The following is a 21,743-nucleotide window of genomic DNA, read 5'->3' on the forward strand; positions in this document are numbered from 1 at the left end:
TCCGGCTGCATTTTCTGATGTCGAGGTTTTCACTTGAGCCTCCTCACAGCACTTTCTCTTTAATTTGGAACTGCTCTGCTCGTTTTTCACAGAATCTGCTTCTGATCTCCATCCTGGGACAGTCTTCTGAAACCTTTGTCCCTCTCCCTTTGCCTCTGTCCTGTCCCAGGATGCTTCTTCAAAATGCTTCTCTTTAGCTCACCTGACTTGCAGTTTTGCATTATTTCACTCTTTTTTCTTCAATTTCTTCTGCGCACATGCACAGAGCCAGTTACTAGCTGAAGAATGTAAACAGTGTTGAACTGCGCACATGTGGCTATCTCCCCAGTGCATGCGCTGATGTCACCTCACAGCTCCCCTTCAACTCTGTTTCTCCCAACCCTAGCTATTTATGAACACTCCAGATCCATCATCTCACAATCACCAGCTATGGACCTCTTGTCATCAGGGTATGTCTTTCTTTTCAGCACAGGTACCAGGTTTTGCCTAACAACAAAATTTGGAAGAGGACTTCAGTACTCAGTCGGTATTGCAGTTGGGAATTTTTAGTCGTCATCAGCCCTGAACTAGGATAGAGAAACTCATCAGAATTCTTATTACTGATCATTACTCAGCAATTGCATAAGACCCAATCTGGATGCAAAGGCTAAATGATCTTTCATCACTCATCATGTAGGATCATATGTAAACTGATTATTTGGTTGATGTAAGCTAAATGCATTTAATTTCTTATGTAACCTGCCATTTGCATGAAGGTATTTCACCTTTCAGAACAATTTTTTGAAGGATGCTTTGTTAATTCATGAGAAAAGGGAACTCATTTGAAACTGTTGCTGCAGCCAAGCGTTTCTTAATTCCAGTCATTTGTGTCATTGTTGTCTAGGAAATGGTGATCCTGGATGATTCTCAGCCTTCCAAAGCCATTCTCAAAAAGCAGATGCAGATGATGGAAACAGCAGCTTTATCCGCTGTAACTAAGGATAACAAAACTCCTGCAGGGATAAAGGATTCAACCCTGGAATGCAATTTGGAAACATCTCCAAGCAGCCCTTCGCTTCTTCTAAGGAATATAGATAAACAGGTAGAAAGAAAATGTAGAAAAAAACTTAAAGCTGGAACCAGTTGATTACTTGCTCTGCCAGTAGTACAGTCACAATTTATCATACAAAAAACTGTTTAAATAGTTGAGATGAGAAACTGAGTTCTGTAAGATTGTTTTTGGCTTAAACTTCATGGTAAGGATAGTTCAAGGTGGAAGTTGCTGGTTTCGTATTTACTTCACATACACAGAATCGTGCTCTTAAAGACAGAGGTTGAAAGGATTGTTTATTAATTGTCTACAGAGTGCTCAGCTAACAGAATCAGTCAACAGTTTGATTCCTCCACTCAATTTATCACCTGCTTCTTCTCCTGTCTCCTGTAAGGCATGCAGACGTCTCGATGGCATCACCTGCAGGTAAAAATACTTGTCAGTTTGTCTTTTTCAGTCTCATTTTGCATTTCTTACAAAGGAGTGTGATTCACAAATGGTTAAGTTACTTTGTGCTGTAGGACTGAATGTCATATTGTTGCCAAAGTAATGTTAATCAAATGGAGCTCTTTAGAGTTACTGAGCCATGCAAACCAGTTTAAAAAATCTAGACTGTTAGATTAATTCTAAGGGGGTCAAAAATGCATGTCCTTGAGCTTAAAAGCTAGAGTTTAACTGCATTTATAACTTCTAAGTTTTGTGGACTATCAGGAAAATCCCAGATCATCTATGCTGACCCCAAATTTCAGTGTGGGTGCACTTGAGACAACATGATTTCGGTGCACTGCCCGGAACAATGTGATGGGAAATTGTGCTGTTAAGGCAGATGCTGAAAACCCTCCCTGGATGATTTGTGGGTTTTAGCTATATAACATTAAACTTGGAACATAAAATGAATTTGCAACTTATCTTTTAATTCAATCTATTATTAAAGATGTGGGAACAAGAAATTTGGAAAATCACCAAGGTTAAGTAGAGTTAACACAGTTATATAAACAAGAACTTGCGTTTGGCAAATCTGTCAAAGTGTGTCATTGTAAAGATGGATGAGGGTAAAATAGTGGATGTGGTCTGGATTTTCAGAATGTATTTGTTAAGGTGCTACATGAGCTTGTCATGGGATTGGGGATAATTTATTAGCATGAATTAGGGATTAGTTAACTGACAAGTAACAGGGTATGGTAGAATGGTGGTTATGTTGTTATGTTATTAGACTAGTAATCCTTGAGTCTGAATTTTATAATCTGGAGACATGAGTTCAAATACCATCATGATATCAAGAGAATTTAAATTCAGTTCATTTAATAAATCTGGAATTAAAACGTGCTAGTGTCAGTAATGGTGACTATACAGTCAGTGGGATGTCATTAAAACCTATTAGGTTTACTGATCTTGAAAGAGTGAAACCTGCTGTTATCCAGCTTGGCCTTTATATAACTTCAATCCACGGTATTGTGATAACTCTTCACTGACCTCTGAAGAGGCCTAGTATGAAACTGCTATGAAAAACCAGAACAGAAATAAAACCAGATAGACCATCCTGGCATCAACCTAGTTATTGGATTAAACATGGCAAAGACCTATCCATCCCAGTAGAGACTGCAAATCATCCTGACAATGGCCTACAGACTTCTGCCAAAATTGGGAAAGCTGTTCCACAGACTAGTTGAACAGTCGCTTGCCATAGTTCTACTCAGAACTTTCAACTGATGTTTTAGATTCTGTATTAATGTCCTTTTTTTTCAATTCATTCATTGCTGGCAAAGTCTAGATTTATTGTCCACCTCTGATTTCCCTTGAGAAGATAATGGTGTAGCCCTTTCTGGAACCACTCCAGTCTGTGTGGTTTGAGTACTCCAGTGGCAGGTTGGGTAGGAAATTTCCTAATTGACAGTGGGTCAAAATCCAGAAATGGCAATACATTGCCAAATTGGTGTGTAATTTAGTGGCAAACTTGTAACACATACTAGGTGTTAAGAGTTTGGAGATTTGGGAGGTGCTGTTGAAGAACTATGGTCAGTTGCCACAGTGGGTTGTAGATGATACAGACTGTAGCTCCAGCACATCAGTGGTCGAGGGAATGAATATTTAAGTGATGGATGAGACACCAATCAAGCAGACTGCTTTGTGCTGGACAGTATCACATCAGAGAAGGGGTAGCATTCTTGAGGTGTGTAAAGTTATGAGGAGTATGGACAGGATGTGGAGGGAGCAGCTGTTCCCCTTGGTTGAGATATCAATCATGAGGGAGCATAGTTTTAGGATTAGGGCAGGGGCACTGTATGAGAAGCATTTTTCATTCAGCAGGTGGTGAGAATCTGGAATGCACTGCCTGGAAGGTAATAGAGGCCAGAACCCTTACAACCTTTAAAAAATATTTGGATGAGCATTTGAATTATAATATTCAAGGACATAGGAACAAGTGCTGGGAAATGAGGTTAGCATGCCTTTAGTGGTAGGTATTGTTGGTGCAGACTCAGTGGACCAAGGACCTTCTCTGCACTGTATGACACTATGATTTCAGTGTTGTTGGTAATTTCATGATGTTGCCAGGCACATTAGAGGGATCAGGCTGCAATCAGAGCAGCATTGTTTAATAGCCTGAGGAAGGCCAGCAAGCCTTTTTTTTGTAAGGTGATAACCACCTAGCCTCTTAAATTAGTTCTTTTCTGAAATTTAAAAAAAATTAGAAGTAGAATTTCCCTGACCTGTTACGATTGCCATAGAGACTGATGACATTTGAACAAACAAACTAAAATCAACATAGGTCAAGCATTAATTACTAGGCAATATATAGACCAAACTAATGAAAAGGTACTTTTGCATTAATGGAATTGAGATCTGTCTTACAATCTCTTTTGGTGTGCGCCATGTTTCTGGCAGATCTGTGGCATTACTGGAACAGTTCCAAAGCAACACCCAGCTGTCCAGCAGCCTCACTGTTTCCTGCTACACCGGGTTGAAACTTTCAGGGCCCTTCAAAAATTGTTCCACTCAGCCTGATTTTCTGGACCCAGTTTTTACCAACTAGGCAACTTCCTGTTCCTTAACTCTCCAAGAGCCCAATTTCTTCTGTTTTTTTTCCCCTTTTGAACAAAAACTGAATCTTCTCAAATATTCTGCTTGGTTGTTAACACAGGACAGTCCATCTGCTTCCTCACAGCACTGGTTTCTTTGTTTCTCTGCATCTAGAAAGCTGGCCTTTTCCTATGTAAAAGCATTAAGTCTGTCACTTGGCACTTCAATAGGTTTCTGTTTGAGTTTCTCCCCTCCCCCACATGGCAACCAGGTCATGGGCATATTTCCAAACAGACATGACTGCATGACCCTTCTTTTCAGGACATTGCATTTCACCTTCAGTTAAAGCAGACATTTTAAAACATTAAAACATCTTGTAAAGGTCAACTACATAACATTTATGCCAACTTGTCCACTGCCAATTGCTACTTACCTTGGAGTTTCCTGAGGTTTTATTAGCAAATGCCAGAGTATAAAGGAACAGATGTCAGTGTAAACAATTGGAACATAAGGAAGGCGTATACCATCTTTCTTTAAATTTTTACATTTCTCTTTATCTTATTGATATGAAAGTTAAAATTTAAAGGCACCAAACCATCTTTTATGCACATAAAGCGCAGCATGTTTAAGAAAATAGAATTATAAAAGTTTTTTTGATACCATGTAACTAATTCTGATTACTATCACAGTTTATAAATAAAAGTTCCTCCATTACAACTACACTTAGCAAATTTGCAAGGAAATCATTGAAAAGCTGGAATCTATCTATCCCACTGGTTGGTGGCCTTTAAATTTGCCAGAAGTGTAATAAAGCTATACTCTTTCTTATGTCAACTAAATAAATTCTGCTTTGGAGCCGTCTAGAGCTTCCTCTCCAGCATTGTAATATTATCCTTAATCAATACTGACAGCACACCTCCTTTCTTTCCTTCCTTATCTTTTCTGGGCATTATGTACCCAGGAATACTGACCAGTCTAGCTGTTTTATTTGAGTCAGATCTCCATTATTGGCACAACTTTATTCCCCCATGTGGTTAGCTGTACATGCAGCTCATCAGTGTTTCTAGCCATGTGCTATTCATTTATATATATACATGCCCAGTAAAACTGATTTCGACCTGATTGCATTCTTTTTCTTACTCTAACTGGGTCTTTCAATCCTTTGTGCACCATTCTTCTTTTGTTACACCCTGGTTTCTATCTGTTTTAACAGGTTGGTTTAAATCCTCCCCAACAGCACTAGCAAATCTAGGGCACTGGTGCAAGCAGTTTACATTCCACCCAATGGAGATGCCGGTGTTGGATTGGGTTAAACGCAGTAAGAAGTCTCTCAACACCAGGTTAAGTCCAACAGGTTTATTTGGTAAGAAACACCACTAGCTTTCGGGGCTTGAAACACCACTAGCTTTCAGGGCTTAGTTTCAAGCCCCGAAAGCTAGTGGTGTTTCTTACCAAATAAACCTGTTGGACTTTAACCTAGTGTTGTGAGACTTCTTACTAGGTTCCACCTCCCCAGAAGTAGTTATATCAGGGATCTAAAGACATATGCACTATGTGTCCACCTATGCATACATGTACCCTGTCCTCCTATTTCTATATTCACCAGTGTGTCGCATTACTACCGTTGAGGTCCTTCCAACTAATTTCTTCCCTAGCTCCCTAAAATCTGATGCAGATACTTGGACAGTTAATGTATAAAAGCCTAGTTAGTCTCCGTAGTCCCAAATGACCATAGGTTGCTTACCCCTTTTGGAGGGGAGAGCTGACTGGTGGTGATTTAACCTGAGAATCACCACACTTCAGGTGAGGGGAAAGGCTGAGAAGGCAGGCCTTTGTGAAAAGCCTAATTGGGTCACAGCTGGAAAATGACCTGTATAAAAAGTTGAATGGTTGCTTTCTGTGCCTTAAATTTTCTATGGCTGGAATTTTATCAGGTGTCAGGTCATAGATGTTTACAGCTCAGCCCAACTTGTCCATGCCGCCCCTTTTTAAACCTGCTGCCTGAGAGGACGGTGGAGGCAGATACTCTAAAAACATTTAAGAAGCACCTGGACGAGCACTTAAATTGCCAAGGCTGAGTAAGATATGGGCCAAGTGCAGATAAATGAGATTAGTATAGATTGGTATTTGATGGTTGGCATAGACGTGGTGTGCTGAAGGACCTGTTTCTGTGCTCTATGACTCTGAATTTTTACAAAATTAAAGGTTTCGATATGTTTTATTTGAGAAAAGATTAAAACACTTCCTCATTCCTATCACTTCAATGAACAAAATGTTCTTGGAGTTCCAAGTAAAGAGAGAGAATTACCAAAAAAGACCCACTTTTTCACATCTACCTTAAAATAAATGAAAGTAATATTTTATAATCCTATTGTAGAAATTAGTTAGACCACAATAGTGAGACTCTTTGAAAACAAGATTTTTCGTGAGTATGCTAAATGAAGATTTGACTGCTTAGTAGAAGTGTTGAAGTTTTTTTGGAAAAGGTCAATTAATACAAATATTGTCACTTCCACTTGCATCATTTCCGTGCACATGATATTAATTGATTCACATTTTCTTGAATACGAAATAAAGAAAATGAAAATGATTTTATTTGTTGTATTGGACTCCTAACCTGAATTCCAGTGGGGCTCCAGCATGTATGTGGCAGTGATTTGAGGATAAAAGTGACCACTTCTGGTAACCAATTGTAAGCATCTCTAACTGCTACAATTGACTTAAGGTTGGAAACCTTTGTCATGAAACAGTGGTTTTCTATTATATTATCAACGAGTCACAATAGTTAAATCCAACTTTGGCTGTTAGTGTTTTAGGTGGTGATGAGTCTGGCTTTTCAAACAGTTCTGGTTGTAAAGAGTCTAAGAAGAAGCACCTAGACAGGAATACACAGCGGGTTCTTTCTATGGATGAAACGTCAGCCAGAACCAGACCCCTCCAGATGCGACATAAACACAGACTTTTCAGTTGTATTAATGACACAAGCAGACAGGTGAGTTGAACTGCTTAAAACAAGTGCAGGATTTTTGTTTTGTGGTCAGTGTTTCCGGCTTTGTAATTTTGAATTTTGTGCTCTATCAAAGCAGTGTACTGTTGGGAATTGGAAAAATTACCATGTCTGGAATCTAGTGTCAAATGAATGACAGTTTACAACCATGGGCTCTCATTCATTGGGTTGAAACTGTCCAAACTTGGTTAAAATAGGACAGCAAACAGAAGAGACTTCCATCTCATCAATTTGAGCTGAAATGAACGAGGTCCTAAAGCTAAATAGCAGTATATGTCCCACGATATCATCTGTACTTTTTTGCCAAATAACCACATTCTACTTTCATAATATTGATTGTCATGCATTTGTGATGTATTGGGCCGTAGCTTCTGAGCTTCCCAGCTTAGGTTTGTTGGGTGAGGCTACCTCAAAGCTGCACTGGGAAACTCATAGGTAAGATTTGCTCGCTAATTTCCCAGAAATGCAAACCTCTCCTGAACAATCAGATGGATTAGCCATGGTAAATGTATAGGGTCATGGGGATAGCATGTGGAAAACGGCCCGGGTAAGATACTCTGACAGAGTCAAAGTAGACTTGATTGGCTGGATGGCCTCTTCTGCACTGTAAGGATTATATGAAATCCATCTAAAGTTTCCAAACAACAGTAATTCATTTTATCTTTCTATGTTCAGATAATGCTACATGTTGTGGGACTAAGCTTGCACAATTCATTTCCAACTGCCCCTTATCCATCTCCTACTCCTGTAAGTGACATATTCTAAACTGCTAATTATGTGACTTCTTAGCATACTGTCATAGAATCCCTACAGTGCAGGAGGAGGTCATTTGGCCCATCAAGTCTGCACTGATTCCAGAAGAGCATCTTACTGATGCCCACTCCCTTGCCCTATCCCCATAACCCTGCACTTTTACAAAGGCCAATCCATCTGACCTACACATCTTTAGAAGATTAATTCTTTCAATCTCTGCTGCAAGCCTCTTGTCACATGGAACACCTACTGTTGACAACTGTCAAATCTCTTTCACTGTTATTGTACATGTCTTTCCCATTAAATTACCTTTCATTCCATATTATTGAAATGCAGCCGACAACCACAAAGGAATTTAATTTTCTTGGCAGCGTACTGCTGAATGTGTTCACTGAGCATTCCTTTGATGATATTTTAATATAACCCTAAGGACATCATACAGTGAGCCTGCAGAGGAAATTAAACCCTACTACTATAGGAAATTTAAACTCAAATGTTTAAAAAGAATCAGTCTACTGTAGCTTTACTTACTAAATGTCAAATCCTCTCTCCTCAATAGGAAGTACAGGATCACATTTGCTTCCCTGGAACCCATACAAATCATGGATGGACTTCTTATTGTTAGCGATATCACTAGAAATTGCTCCTATAGGAAACACACCGAGCAGTTAATTAAATCAAACCCCTTTAATTACATGAATGGCAAAGCAGCAGTCAAGGGAGTTTATAAACTACAAATCCGTTGTATTTCTCTTTTGTCTAAGTCAATCTCCCCTGGAAACAGCTGCTTCTAAAAAACCAGTGGTAATTCAATTGTTTGTGGTAGGAACTTGTGTGCTTAAGTGTAGCCAAATTAACTTCAAGATTTATGAAATAAAATCTAAATTCAGCATAAGCATCAATGCTAGAGATTGCTTTGATGCTGATTTTGAGCTGCTCTTCAGGAGCAGGTCTTGCAACAGTTAGCAACCAAAAATTAAGTAAATGCTGTAAATAGAGTAGTCAACGGCTGAAGAGGGAAAAGACAGATGATAGAACAAATCGAGAATACATACCTAAAACAGCTTGTTACAAATGTTGACTGATGGGTTTTGTATTTCTAGAATTTGGGAAGCTTACTTTCAGAAATAAAAACCGATTCACTAAGGCTGGCTGTTGGGGAGGTGGGTTTTTTTTAAACAAACTGGAAACACTAGATCAAACCATAAGACCTCAATTAGGATGAAATGTGCAGCATTGTCCTTAACTATGGGAAGGATGTTGAGGCTTCAGAAAAGATGGCCAAGAGCTTTGTTGAAGAAGTAGGTTTTCAAGCGTGTTTAAAGGAGGGTGGAGAAGTTCAGGGGTTTGGAGCAGGAGTTACAGAGCACATCCACTAATGTTGGTTACAGATGTTGCCTGACCTGCTGAGTGCTTTTTAGCATTTATTTATTGATTATAAGTAAGGCTTACACTAACACTGCAATCAAGTTATTGTGAAATTCCCCTCGCCATTGTCCGGCTCCTGTTCAGCTCAGTGCACCTAACCAACACGTCTTTCGGAATGAGGTAGGAAACCAGAGCACGGAGAGAACGTGCAAACTCCACACAGAGTGACCCAAGCTGGGAATCGAACTCAGGTCCCTGGTGCTGTGAAGCAGCAGTGCTCACCACTGTGCTCTGTGCAAGCTGACTGCACTGTTTGCTTAAACAACAACCATGCCCTTCTAAATAATCCATTGGTAATTGGTACTTTAGGATGTCCTGATGATGTGAACATCTGTTTTTCTTATGTGATGAAACATAGAAGATAGGAGCAGGCAGAGGCCATTTGGCCCTTCAAACCTGCTCTGCTATTCATCATGATCATGGCTGATCATTCAACTCAATAATCCTGCTTTCTCCGCATAACCTTTGATCCAATTCACCCTAAATGCTATATCCAGCTGCCTGTTGAATACGTTAAATGTTTTGGCATCAATTACTTCCTGTGGTAATGAATTCCACAGGCTCACCACTCTTTGGGTGAAGAAATATCTCCTCACCTCTGTCCTAAATGGTCCACCCTGAATCCTCAGACAGTGACCGCTGATTCTGGACTCTTCCACCATCGGAAACATCCTCCCTGCAACTAACCTGTCTAATCCTGTTGGAATTTTATAAGTCTCTATGAGATGCCCCCTCAATCATCTGAACCCCAGTCAAAAACAATCCTAACCTAGTCAGTCTCTCCCTGTACATCAGTCCTGCCATCTCGGGAACTGGCCTGGTAAACCTTCACTGCACTTCCTTGAAAGCAAGAACATCCTTTCTCTGGAAAGAAGACCATAGCTGCACACACTATTCTAGGCGTGGCCTCACCAAGGCTTGGTATAATTGCAACAACACGTCCCTACTCCTGTACTCAACCTCTCGCAGTGAAGGCCAACATACCATTTGCTCTCTTTACCGCTTGCTGCATCTGCACACTTGCCTTCAGTGACTGATGCACAAGGACACCCAGGTCCCGCTGCACACACCCCTCTCCCAATTTACAGTCGTTCAAGTAACAATTTGCCTTCTTATTTTTGCTTCCAAAGTGAATAGCCTGACATTTATCCAAATTTGCCCACTCACCCAACTTGTCCAGATCATGCTGAAGGATCTCTGCACCCTCATCATAAGTTCACCTTCCCACCCAACTTGGTATCATCTGCAAACTTTGAATGTTACATTTTGTTCTCTCATCCAAATCATTAATATATATTGTGAATAGCTGGGTTCCCAGCACTGATCCCTGTGGCACCCCACTAGTTACTGCCTGCCAATTTGAAAAGCATCCATTAATTCCTACGGTTGGTTTCCTCCCTGCCAACCATTTATCTATCCATCTCAATACAGTTCCCCCAGTTCCATGTGCTTAATCTTGCACGATAATCTCTTATGCAAAACTTTTTCAAACGCTTTCTGAAAGTCCAAATATATATTGATTGGCTCCCCCTTGTCCACTCTATTAGTTACATCTTCAAAGAATTCCAGCAGATATGTCAAGCATGATTTCCTCTTCATAAGTCCATTCTGACTCTGTCTGATCCTGCCACTGCTCTCTAAATGCTCTACTATAAAGCCCTTGATAATGGATTCAAGAATTTTCCCCACTACCAGTGTTAGACTTTCTGGTCTGTAATTGCCTCTTTTCTCTCTATCTGCCTTTTTGAATATTGGAGTAGCACTAGCTATCCTCCAATCTGCAGGGACTGTTCCTGAATCTATAAAACCCTGGAAGATGACCACCAATGCATCCACTATTTCTAGAGCCACTTAAATACTCTGCGATGTAGCTTATCAGGCCTAGGAATTTATCCACCTTCATTCAGTTCTTCCTGCTCACTAAATCTTACATTCTCCCAACGTTTCTGGTATCTGATTTGTGTCCTGTTTTGTGAAGACAGAACCAAATTGTGTGTTCAGTTGCTTGGCCATTTCTTTTTCCCTTATATATTCCCCTGTTTCTGTCTACAGGAGATCTACATTTGTCTTCACCAACCTCTTTCTCTTCACATATCTGTAGAAATTCTTAGTGTCGGTTTTTATGTTCCCTGCCAGCTTACTTTCATACTGTATCTTTCCCTTCTTAATCAATCCCTTGGTCCTCTTTTGCTGAATTCTAAACTAAGCTCAATCCTCAGACCTATTATTTTTCTTGGCCAATCTAGGTGCTTCTTCTTTAGATCGGATACTCTCTCTAATTTCCTTTGTGAGCCATGAATTGGCTCTCTTACCCATTTTGCTTTTGTGCCAGACAGGAATAAGCAGTTGCTGCAGTTCCCCCATGCGTTCCTTGAACGTTTGCCATTGCTTATCCACTGTCATTCCTTTAAGTTATCAAGGCCAACTCACACCTCATATCTTGATAGTTTCCTTTATTAAAATTCAGTGCCTTGGTCTCCAAATCAAGTACTTCATTCTCCATCTTGATAAAAAATTCTATCATGCTATGGTCACTCGTTCTCAAGGGGTCTCGTTCAGCTAGATTGGCAATGATTCCGTTCTCTTACACAGTACCTAGTCTAAGATGGCCTGCTCTCTGGTTGGTTCCTCCATGTGTTGGTCAAGAAAACCATCCCGTATACACTCCAGGAATTCCTCCTCTACGGCATTATGGCTGATTTGATTTGCCCAATCTATGTACAGACTAAAATCACCCATGATCCCCGATATTCCCTTATCACGTGTATCTCTAATATCGTGTTCAGTGCCATTCTCAACATCACCAGTGCAGTTTGGGAGTCTGTATATGACACCCCACTAATGTTTTTTGTCCCTTGGTAATTCTCAACTCTACCCATACAGACTCCACATTGTCAGAGCTAATATCCTTTCTCACTATGGTGTTAATTTCCTCTTTAACCAGCAAAGCCACTCCACCACCTTTTCCATTATTCCTGTCTTTCCTAAATACTGAATACCCTGGGACATTCAGTTCCCATCACTGGTCACTCTGCAGCCATGTCTCTCTAATCCTGATTATATCATACCTGTTTACACCTATGTGTGTGATTAGTTCGCTGACTTTATTGCAAATGCTCTACGCATTAAAGTACAGAGCCTTTAAGCTTGTCTTTTTAACATTGTTTATCTCATTCCCAATATTTTTTTTCTATAGCCCTGTTTGAACTTTGTCCTTGGTTTCTCTGCTTATCACTTTTCTTATTCCCTTTTCTACCTTTTGTATTTGTCCTTGCTCCCTCCTTCTCTAATTCCTTGCATGGGTTCCCACCCCTCTGGCATATTAGTTTAAACTCTCGCCAACCACTCTAGCAAACACTCCCACTAGGACATCAGTCCCAGTCCTGCCAAGGCGTAACCCATCCAATTTGTGCAGGTCCCACCTCTCCCAGAACCGGTCCCAAAGACCCAGGAATCTGAAACCCTCCCCCGACACTATCTCTTCAGCCACATATTCATTTGATATATCCTGTCATTTCTACTTTGCCGAGCACGTGGCACTGGTAGTAATCCTGAGATCACTACCTTTTGAGATCCGATTTCTTAACTTTGTTGCTAATGTCCTGTATTCTGCTTTCAGGACCTCATCCCCCTTTTTTTCAAACCTATGTCATTTGTATCTATGTACGCCACGACCACCGGCTGTTCACCCTCCCCCTCCAGAATGTCCTGTTCCTGCTCTGAGACATCTTTGACCCTAGCACCGGAGAGGCAACATATCACCCTGGAGTCTTATTGCGCCTGTCTATTCCCCTTACAACTGAGTCCCCTATAACTATTGCACTGGCACACTTTTCACTCCTCCTCTCTGCAGCAGAACCAACCATGGTGCAACAAGTTTGGCTGCTGCGGCTTTCCCCTGACAGGCCATTCCCCTCAACAGTATCCAAAACGCTATAGCTGTTTTGCAGGTGAATGACCACAGGAGATTCCTGCACTACCTGCCTATCTCTCTTGCTCTGGCAGTCACCCATTCCCTTCCTGCCTGTGGTGTGACACCTCTCCATATGTGCTGTCCAGGATTCTCTCTGCCTTGTAGATGTTTCAAAGTGTCCCCAGCTGCCGCTCCAGCTCTGAAACTCGAGCTTCCTGGAGCCGTAGCTGGAGACATTTCCTACATGCGTGCTGATCTGGGGGGGCTGGAACTGTCTCTAGTCTGCCACATGGAGCAAGAGGAGCAAACCACAGCTTGGACCTCTCCCATCACGTCTTACCCCTTTAAATTAAATTTTTGAAAGATGTTTTGTTTCAGATTATATCCAATTCTCTAGGATCGTCCTTTCCTGCTCCTCATTACTACCGAATATAAACTTTACAAACTATAAACCACAGAAATTATCTCTGAACCTACTAGTGATAAAATTATTAAATTCTTACTCCACCTTTCTACTTACCAATCAGCTCTTTCCCTTGTGTCTCTACTACTACAACAGGGCAAGACAATACCTTGCTTTTACCTCCTCACAGTGCCTTTTGGTTAGAGGAGGGGGGGATGAAAGGAAACACTATTGTAATGTTTCAGGCTTAACCACTCCTTGACACCAGATCTTCTGCTTCCCACTTCTTAGTAAATGTTGCTGCGCCAACTTCTCCCAGAATGAATAAACTGAGGGGGAAGTTATTACTATACAGCACCATCTCATTCACTTCTGCTGTATATATTGGGAATGGTTAGATTCAGTACGAATATAAGCTTTTTTTCTGAGTCAGTGGAATATTTTAATACATAAAGTGTATATTTTATTCCAGCTAAGCTGCTGCAAGGCCTTGAATGTGTGGTGACTTGGTTCAAATGTCATCTGCTATGAGTTCAGTTGTGAGCAGTGTATTTGTATACATGAAATTGCTATTTACCAGAATTTAGTTTTCATTCATTAATTACATTTACAGGTTCAACAGTGTAACTGTTGCTGGCCAGTATCCTGTGAAGTGTGTGGCCCAGACAACACAACTGATGCGTTGGACCTGAGAACAATGACACTGGAAGAACAAGTAGCAATGTTAGACCCTTGCTTCCACCCAGTATTGTCACTCCATTGTGGTACGGCTGATCATATAACCATATTTTTCCATCAGAAAAGTCTATTTTAAAATTGCTACATATTTATACCTTTTCTTGGAATGTTTTTGTTATATTTTCCCTCCTATTCGCTGCTAAAAGTATTGATTATGGCTTGATACTACATACATGATGGCCTAGTGGTATTATCACTAGATTATTAATCCAGAAACTCACCTCATGTTCTGGGGATTTGGATTCAGATTACTAGATTGGCTCCTTCTCCCCTCTTCCCACTTCCAAGGTTCCACCCACGAAAGCATCATTCGTAAGGTGGCTCCTCTCAAGTATTGTGGCCAGTTTTTCTTAAATCTAAAAAGTGTTACTTTACCTAAAGAGCATCTTTTTAAAATTTTTATTGGTGGCTTTTGATCCTTTATTTCTAATTTAAAAATTCAATTCAAATTGCCACGGCAGATGGTGGAATTTCAATTTAGTAACAAAAAATCTGGAATTAAGAATCTACTGATGACCATGAAACCATTCAGTGCTTGACTAGGGATGAGCAGTAAATGCTGGCCAGCCTGTGACTCCCATGTCCGATGTATGAATTAAAAAATAACTACACATGCTGTTAGAACTGTGGTGTATCATTCTTGAATTTAAATATTGAGTAATGATAGCTGTCACTTCTGAAACTATCTCTGTGCACTTTCTGGGGTCAGGAACTGAAGCCCTGGCTGTGTCCCCTAATCGCCTCACATCTCACACTGGATCATATTTTACTGTGTCAGTCTTTCCCTGTGAACTGATAAAATTGCCAGGATTTCAGCTTCCGATTTCTATACAATCACTCCCGCTAATGTGGCTGAAATGAGTTAAATCAGCAGAAAACTGATGATGGGATCTTGCAATCTGTATGCCTTATTGCTACAGAGATAGAAGCCAAGTCACAAAATATCAAAGCCAAAAGCCCCTAGTAATCAGCATAAATTTCTTCAGCCAGAACAAACCCAAGCATCCAAGTAATCCTATATGGTAAATTATTGGCGTTAAGCAAAAATAAATATCTCTAATTATTTAGGCCAACTGATTGACAATTTCATCTTTGTTTTAATTAATGTGGATAAATTGCATTGACAGGCACCCACAGGATTTAATTACACAATTGAAAGGGGGGAAAAGAAGGTCTTTATTGCAAACTTTGCTGTTCAGTTTCGAAATTCTTAGTAGAGCATGAGCTTCCTATGAATTCAAATGGCCTAAGTAAATGAGTTCAGAATGCTGTACCATTTCTCTTCCCTTTCGCCCGCCACTGGCTTGCTCGCCCTCCTCCCTGCCGCTGCCACTGGCTGGCTGGCTTGTACTCTTCCCTGCCGGTGCTGTTGGCCACTGGCTCGCTCACCCTCCTCCCTTCTGTAGTGAAGTTAGCAGGCCCGTGTACTTCCGTGATATAATTGGTTTTTAAACCCTGACCATTGGCATCTAAGAACAGAATATACTTACAATATCAAAAAAAGTGGAAATCATAAACTAGATAAGAGTGCTTTAGTGAAAGATGTCTGGAAAACATTGGTGTAAGGTATGGATGTCTTAACAGTTTGACATCAAGAAGCAACATGAAAACACACAATAATTTTTTATTACTTTTTATGTTTCAGGTAAATGTTTATATCTGCAATGTTTGTATTTATGGTTCTGGCATTCTAATGTCATTCTGTAATCAGAAATTTCCAAAGTATAGGGAAGACTTAGTACCAAGCAGGGTCTCCTGGCTGGAGAGGTTATAATATTTGGATCAACAATATTTGTGAATGGTCAAGATATTTGTGATTGAGTACAATAGCACAGGATGAAGCTATGTGTCCAGCTTGTCTGAACTCTTGAGTTGATTCTTTGTTTTGTTTTCTGTTGAGAAGTATTGTGTAAGAGCTTGATTATCAAAATCCAAAATTTATTCCAGTTATTCAGAAACCTCGGTATTGTTTTCTCATCAACATTCAGCTATAGATTTTGATTTTGTCTGTTGCCAGTTGTAATGCAGAACCGGGATCTTCAAATGTATTAAATGCAGTTCATTTCTTTGCTGCTACTGGGGTGAGAAAGTTAATGCCAAAAACAATTGGCAATGATTCTGATTTCATCTTGTCCTTTGATAAATGAGCTCTGTAAATTGCTTGCAGAACATCCAGAATAAATGGCATGCCAGCATCAATCACTTTTTGTACCAGGCATTTCAGGGCACAAGTCACACCAGCATCATTGGTTGAACCAAGTTTGGCTGTCGAAATAGCATTTAGATGCTGGTACTTAATGTGAACCCTGTGAGTGAAGTATAGAAGGATTTAGGTGTTCCAGTCACAAAAAGCTAGCAGGTAAGTCCAACAGGCAGTTAAGAAGATTGGGCCTGTACTCGTTGGAGTTTAGAAGGCTGAGGGGTGATCTTATAGAGACATATAAGATAAAGAAGGGGCTCGATAGGGTAGAGGCAGAGAGATTCTTTCCACTCAGAAAGGAAACCAGAACTAGAGGACACAGCCTCAAAATAAGGGGGAGTCAGTTTAGAACAGAGCTAAGGAGGAACTTCCTTTCTCAGAGGGTAGTGAATCTCTGGAATTCTCTGCCCGTTGAAGCGGTGGAGGCTACCTCGTTGAATATGTTTAAGTCACAGGTAGATAGATTTCTGATCAATAAGGGAATTAAGGGTTATGGGAAGCAGGCGGGTAACTGGAACTGAACCACTATAAGATCTCCGTGATCTTATTGAATGGTGGGGCAGGCTCGAGGGGCTAGATGGCCTACTCTGCCTATTTCTTATGTTCTTATGTACAGAGGGATTGGAGTTTAAAAATAGGGAGGCTTTGTTGCAAATTTGTACAGAATGTTGGTGAGTCGTCCTCACCTGGAATACTGTGTACAGTTTTGGTCCCCTTACTTAAAAAAGGATATAGTAACATTGGAGGCAATCCCAAAGATAATTCACCAGGCTAATTTCTAGGATGAGAAGGTTGTCCTCTCAGGAGACTATTTAGTCTGGGTCTGTATTCCTTGGAGGTTAGAAGAGTGAGGGATGACCTTATTTAAACTCCTGAGGGGCCATGGCGGGATAGATGGAGAAATGTTTTCATTAGCTGGTGAGACTTGAACGAGGGGACATAGCTACTAGATAAAGGGCCAGTCATTTCAAGCTGAAGTGCGTAGAAATTTCTTCTAACAAAAGATAGTGAATCTCTGGAATTCTCTGTTCCTAATGGCAGTGGAATTTAAAACATTGGAATATTTAAAGTGGAGGTAGATATATGTTTGATTGAGGAATAGAGGGCAATGAGGAAATGACATGGAAAAGGAGCTGAGGCTGGCACAGATCAGCCAGGATTGTATTGAATGGTGAGGCAGGCTTGGAGGGCCTGATGACCTACTATTGCTTCTATTTCTTGTGTGCATATGTGACACAGTTGCCCCACAACGATTCTAGCCTTGGGTGACTATCTGCATGGAATTTGCATATTCTCCCCATGTCTGCATGGGTTTCCTCTTGATGTTCTGGTTTCCTCCCACAGTCCGAAGATAAATGGGTTAGGTGGATTGCTGTGGTAAATGAGTGGTCTAACCAGGATAGGGCAGGGAGGTGAGCCTGGGTAAGGTGCTCTTTTGGAAAGTCAGTGGGACTCTATGATTCTATTCTCATGGTCAACTACAGAGGAATTATTTTTCTTGCCCTGTAATGCTGATTTTAGTAAAAGTGATACAACCCCAACCGTGACCTTTTTGATATTTGCAATAACACTACCAGCAAAACATTTGAACTTCCTGGAATGCACAGTCACCAGGAAGTTTTTTTAACCCCAGTCATACTAGTCTCAGGTCATGATAGGAGTTCCGAGTTTTTTTTTCCCTCACCTGATGAAAGCCAGTATTCTGCTTGAGCGCGGTGTATATATATCTTTCAGATGAGGCATTAAACCAAGGCCATATCTGCCCTCTTGGGTGGACATAAAAACGTGGCACTACTTCAATGAGAGCCAGGGAGTTATTCCCAATGTCCTGTCCTTTATTTATCCTTCTTATTAGGCTCACAAAAACATGCTTATCTAGTCATTATCACATTGTTGCTTGTGGGAGCTTACTGTATATAAATTGCCTACTGTGTTTCCTACATTACAAGATTTGTCACACTTCAGAAGTGCTTCATTGGCTTAAAACACATGAGGTTATTAAAGGTGCAAAATACATTCAAATATTTAAGAGATGCAATTCTACTCTTATGCTTCCAAAGGAGTGTTACTTCCCTAACTATGTGTGAACCTGGATTTGATTGTGTGGTAGTGTTTGAAGTAGCAGAACTATGCAGAAATGGGGTTAGTTCCAAATCCTTTTCCATTTGTCTTTTCCAACAAGTTAACTGCTCTAACCTGCTTAATACAGCTCAGCAAAATAGTGACAGTTTAACATAGTCTCTTACTTCATGAAAACTCTGTTGGTTCTCTTTGCATTTACCCTTAGGGATCATTTCTATAGTATTTTCCTAGAGAAATGTGTTTCTGAAGTGTGATGGGAATGATAAGTGTCTGCCACAGCTTTCCTTCCTTTCTCCTGTACTCTGCTATTTTCCATAGTGGGAAAGGTTTCTCTACATTTCACTTTTCTCTGCACTCTGGTATGAAAACACTGCCATCCAATGTTGACGATAGGATTTATTTAACTGCATTTGGGGAGAGCCCGTTTCTGATAAGAATTTTAACTTAATATTTGAAGTTAAGGAATTAATAGTGAATTGACACAATTTTGCATGACTTCCATTCATGATAAAAGATAATTCAACTGAGTATACCAAAGAAAGTCATAAGGTAAATATAAAGGATATTAGCCATTTACAGTTATTAAGCATTGATCCTCTTTTGTCTCAGTAGCCTTTTTTTTAAAGAATTGTTTGTGCTTTAGAACTTCTGGGGCTCACTTGAAACACCTAACCTGACTCTGCACTATTTTTAACACATTGGCTAAGGCAAGTATGTTAAATGATGCCATAAAAATAGGACAGAGAGAAATAAACTCTGTGGGACTGCAATGGCTCAGTCTGCATGAACTTCCTAGGTGTATGCCATGGAGCTTCACAGGTACCCTGTCAAGTTTAAATTTATGTTCCAGCTAATTTCAAAATAGGCTTAATTTAAACTGGCTAACGCAAAAAGATTTTGGTGTTCTGATTTGGATTTATCCATTGACATGTCCACTAGTTCTACAAATAGCCAATGCCATCATCTTCAGCTGTCTGAATTGTAAGGGTCAGATTGACAAGATTTAGCCAACAGGCCAAAGTTGGAACAGACCTTAGCATCTGGTGGCAAAATTCTGAGGAAATTGAGGCCAAGATCGATCTAGAAAGCCAAAAAGAAGATTGTAGTGTAATGTTTATGTCAGTTCCATAGATTGCAACATAATAATTAATTTTATTTAAATCATGTACCATATAAACAATACTTTGTTGACAAGAGATTGTACTGGAGCTGCAGTTCTACATAAAGCAACAAGAAAACAGCCATTGAAATCTGTTTTCAAACTCATTTGTATCTTAAGTAATAAAAAGGACCTTTTGACCATTGTCTTGTATTGCTTGAATGTTTAGTATATACAGTAATGAATGCATAGAAGTAACTAAGTATTGTGTACAGAAGCCATTGACATTTTATTACTGGGAAATTAAATAATGCAGTTTAGGAAATAACTTTTTTTTAATATTTTGTAGATATACCTCTCAATGTACACATTCAAGCTTTGTTACATAATGAAGACTGGAACAAGCAGCCCTTTCCATCAATAATGAACGAGTTAAAGGCTTCCTTATCAAACAGAACATCTTGTGAGGATGTCTCAGATTCAGCCAGTAAGTAGGAGCTTGCTGGCTTTTGCTTTTCACTTTGTGCGTTTACCAACAAAACTGGTTTTAAAAGTATAAATAATTACCTAACCAATCCAGAAACAAAAATGTGGATGTTGGAAATCTGAAATAAAAACAGAAAACACTAAAAACATGCAGCAGGTTTGGCAGCACTTGTGGAGAGAGAATGATCTTTCAACCATTAACCTGAAACTTTCAATCCTTCTTAGATGTTGCCAGACCTGCTGAACACTTCCAGTATTTGGTGTTTTTACTTTAACTATAATGGTGATTTCTGGTTCACAATAATAACGGACATTTCATCAGCATTCTCTTTTTAGCTTTTCCACATTGTAAAACTTTTTTGTTTGAATTGATGCACGTTTTTAAATTTCTGGAATGTATACTATAACTGTAAAATAAGCTGTGAGATATCTAATAATTTTAGTACAAATATTATCCAAAGTCTGGTTTCCCTTTTATTAAACAGTTGGCAACATAATGTTGATGAAATTACTCTTAAAAATTTCTGTTGCTCATAGAATTTTGTAATGTGCAATTCCTGGATGAGAGGGGGGACTTAGTGGTAGGGGATGGGGAAATGGCTGAGGTCTTGAATAACTTTTTTGTTTCGGTCTTCACAGAGGAAGACGTGAATAATTTGCCGGGTGTTAGCGATGGAAAGGTGGTAGGACTGGAGGGTCTCAATGACATTATTGTTACTAGAGAGGCGGTGCTCGACAGACTGGAGGGGCTGATTGTGGACAAGTCCCCAGGACCGGATGGAATGCATCCGAGGGTTCTGAAAGAAATGGCGGAGGTGATAGTGGATGCCTTGGTGGTTATTTTCCAGACGTCGCTGGATTCCGGGGAAGTGCCGGAAGATTGGAAAGCGGCTAATGTTACGCCGTTGTTTAAGAAGGGTGGCAGGCAAAAGGCAGGGAATTATAGGCCTGTTAGTTTAACGTCAGTTGTAGGTAAAATGTTAGAATCCGTCATCAAGGAGGAAATAGCGAGGCATCTTGAGGGGAATTGCTTGATAGAGCAGACGCAGCACGGTTTCGTTAAGGGGAAGTCGTGTCTGACAAATTTATTGGAGTTCTATGAGGATGTGTCTAGGGCGGTGGATAGAGGACAGCCGGTGGATGTGGTCTGTCTTGATTTTCAGAAGGCGTTTGACAAGGTACCTCACAAGAGGTTATTGCAGAAGGTAAGGGGGCATGGAGTTGGGGGTAGGGTGTTAGCGTGGATAGAGGATTGGTTGTCAAATAGGAGACAGAGAGTGGGGGTTAATGCGTGCTATTCGGATTGGCGGTTGGTGACTAGTGGAGTGCCCCAGGGGTCGGTGCTGGGGCCTCAGCTATTTACCATTTATATAGATGATTTGGAGGAGGGAACCAAGTGTATGGTGTCGAAATTTGCTGATGACACCAAGATTGGTGGAACAGCAAATTGTGCGGAGGGTGTGGAGAGTCTGCGGAAGGATCTAGATAGGCTGGGCGAATGGGCCAGGAAATGGCAAATGGAATTTAATGTTGGCAAGTGCGAGGTGGTCCACTTTGGTAGGAAGAATGGTAGGAAGGACTATTAC

At 40.3% G+C, this 21,743-nt stretch overlaps 1 protein-coding gene across 6 annotated transcripts in view; it reads left to right on the forward strand.

Moving 5' to 3' along the window:
• kansl1l (KAT8 regulatory NSL complex subunit 1-like) overlaps positions 1–21,743 on the forward strand; it is a 74,501-nt gene that overhangs the window by 23,696 nt on the left and 29,062 nt on the right. For all 6 annotated transcript variants that reach the window (XM_080198503.1, XM_080198499.1, XM_080198501.1 and 3 more), the window contains exons 4-8: positions 884–1,081; positions 1,344–1,456; positions 6,857–7,040; positions 14,166–14,316; positions 20,021–20,158. In XM_080198503.1, coding sequence (XP_080054629.1) covers positions 884–1,081; positions 1,344–1,456; positions 6,857–7,040; positions 14,166–14,316; positions 20,021–20,158 — 784 coding nt within the window. The remainder of the gene's footprint in view (positions 1–883; positions 1,082–1,343; positions 1,457–6,856; positions 7,041–14,165; positions 14,317–20,020; positions 20,159–21,743) is intronic.

This window comes from Carcharhinus amblyrhynchos, chromosome 11 (genome assembly GCF_965287045.1).
Source record: "Carcharhinus amblyrhynchos chromosome 11, sCarAmb.v2.hapA, whole genome shotgun sequence".
In the NCBI taxonomy this organism is placed as follows: Eukaryota; Metazoa; Chordata; class Chondrichthyes; order Carcharhiniformes; family Carcharhinidae; genus Carcharhinus; species Carcharhinus amblyrhynchos.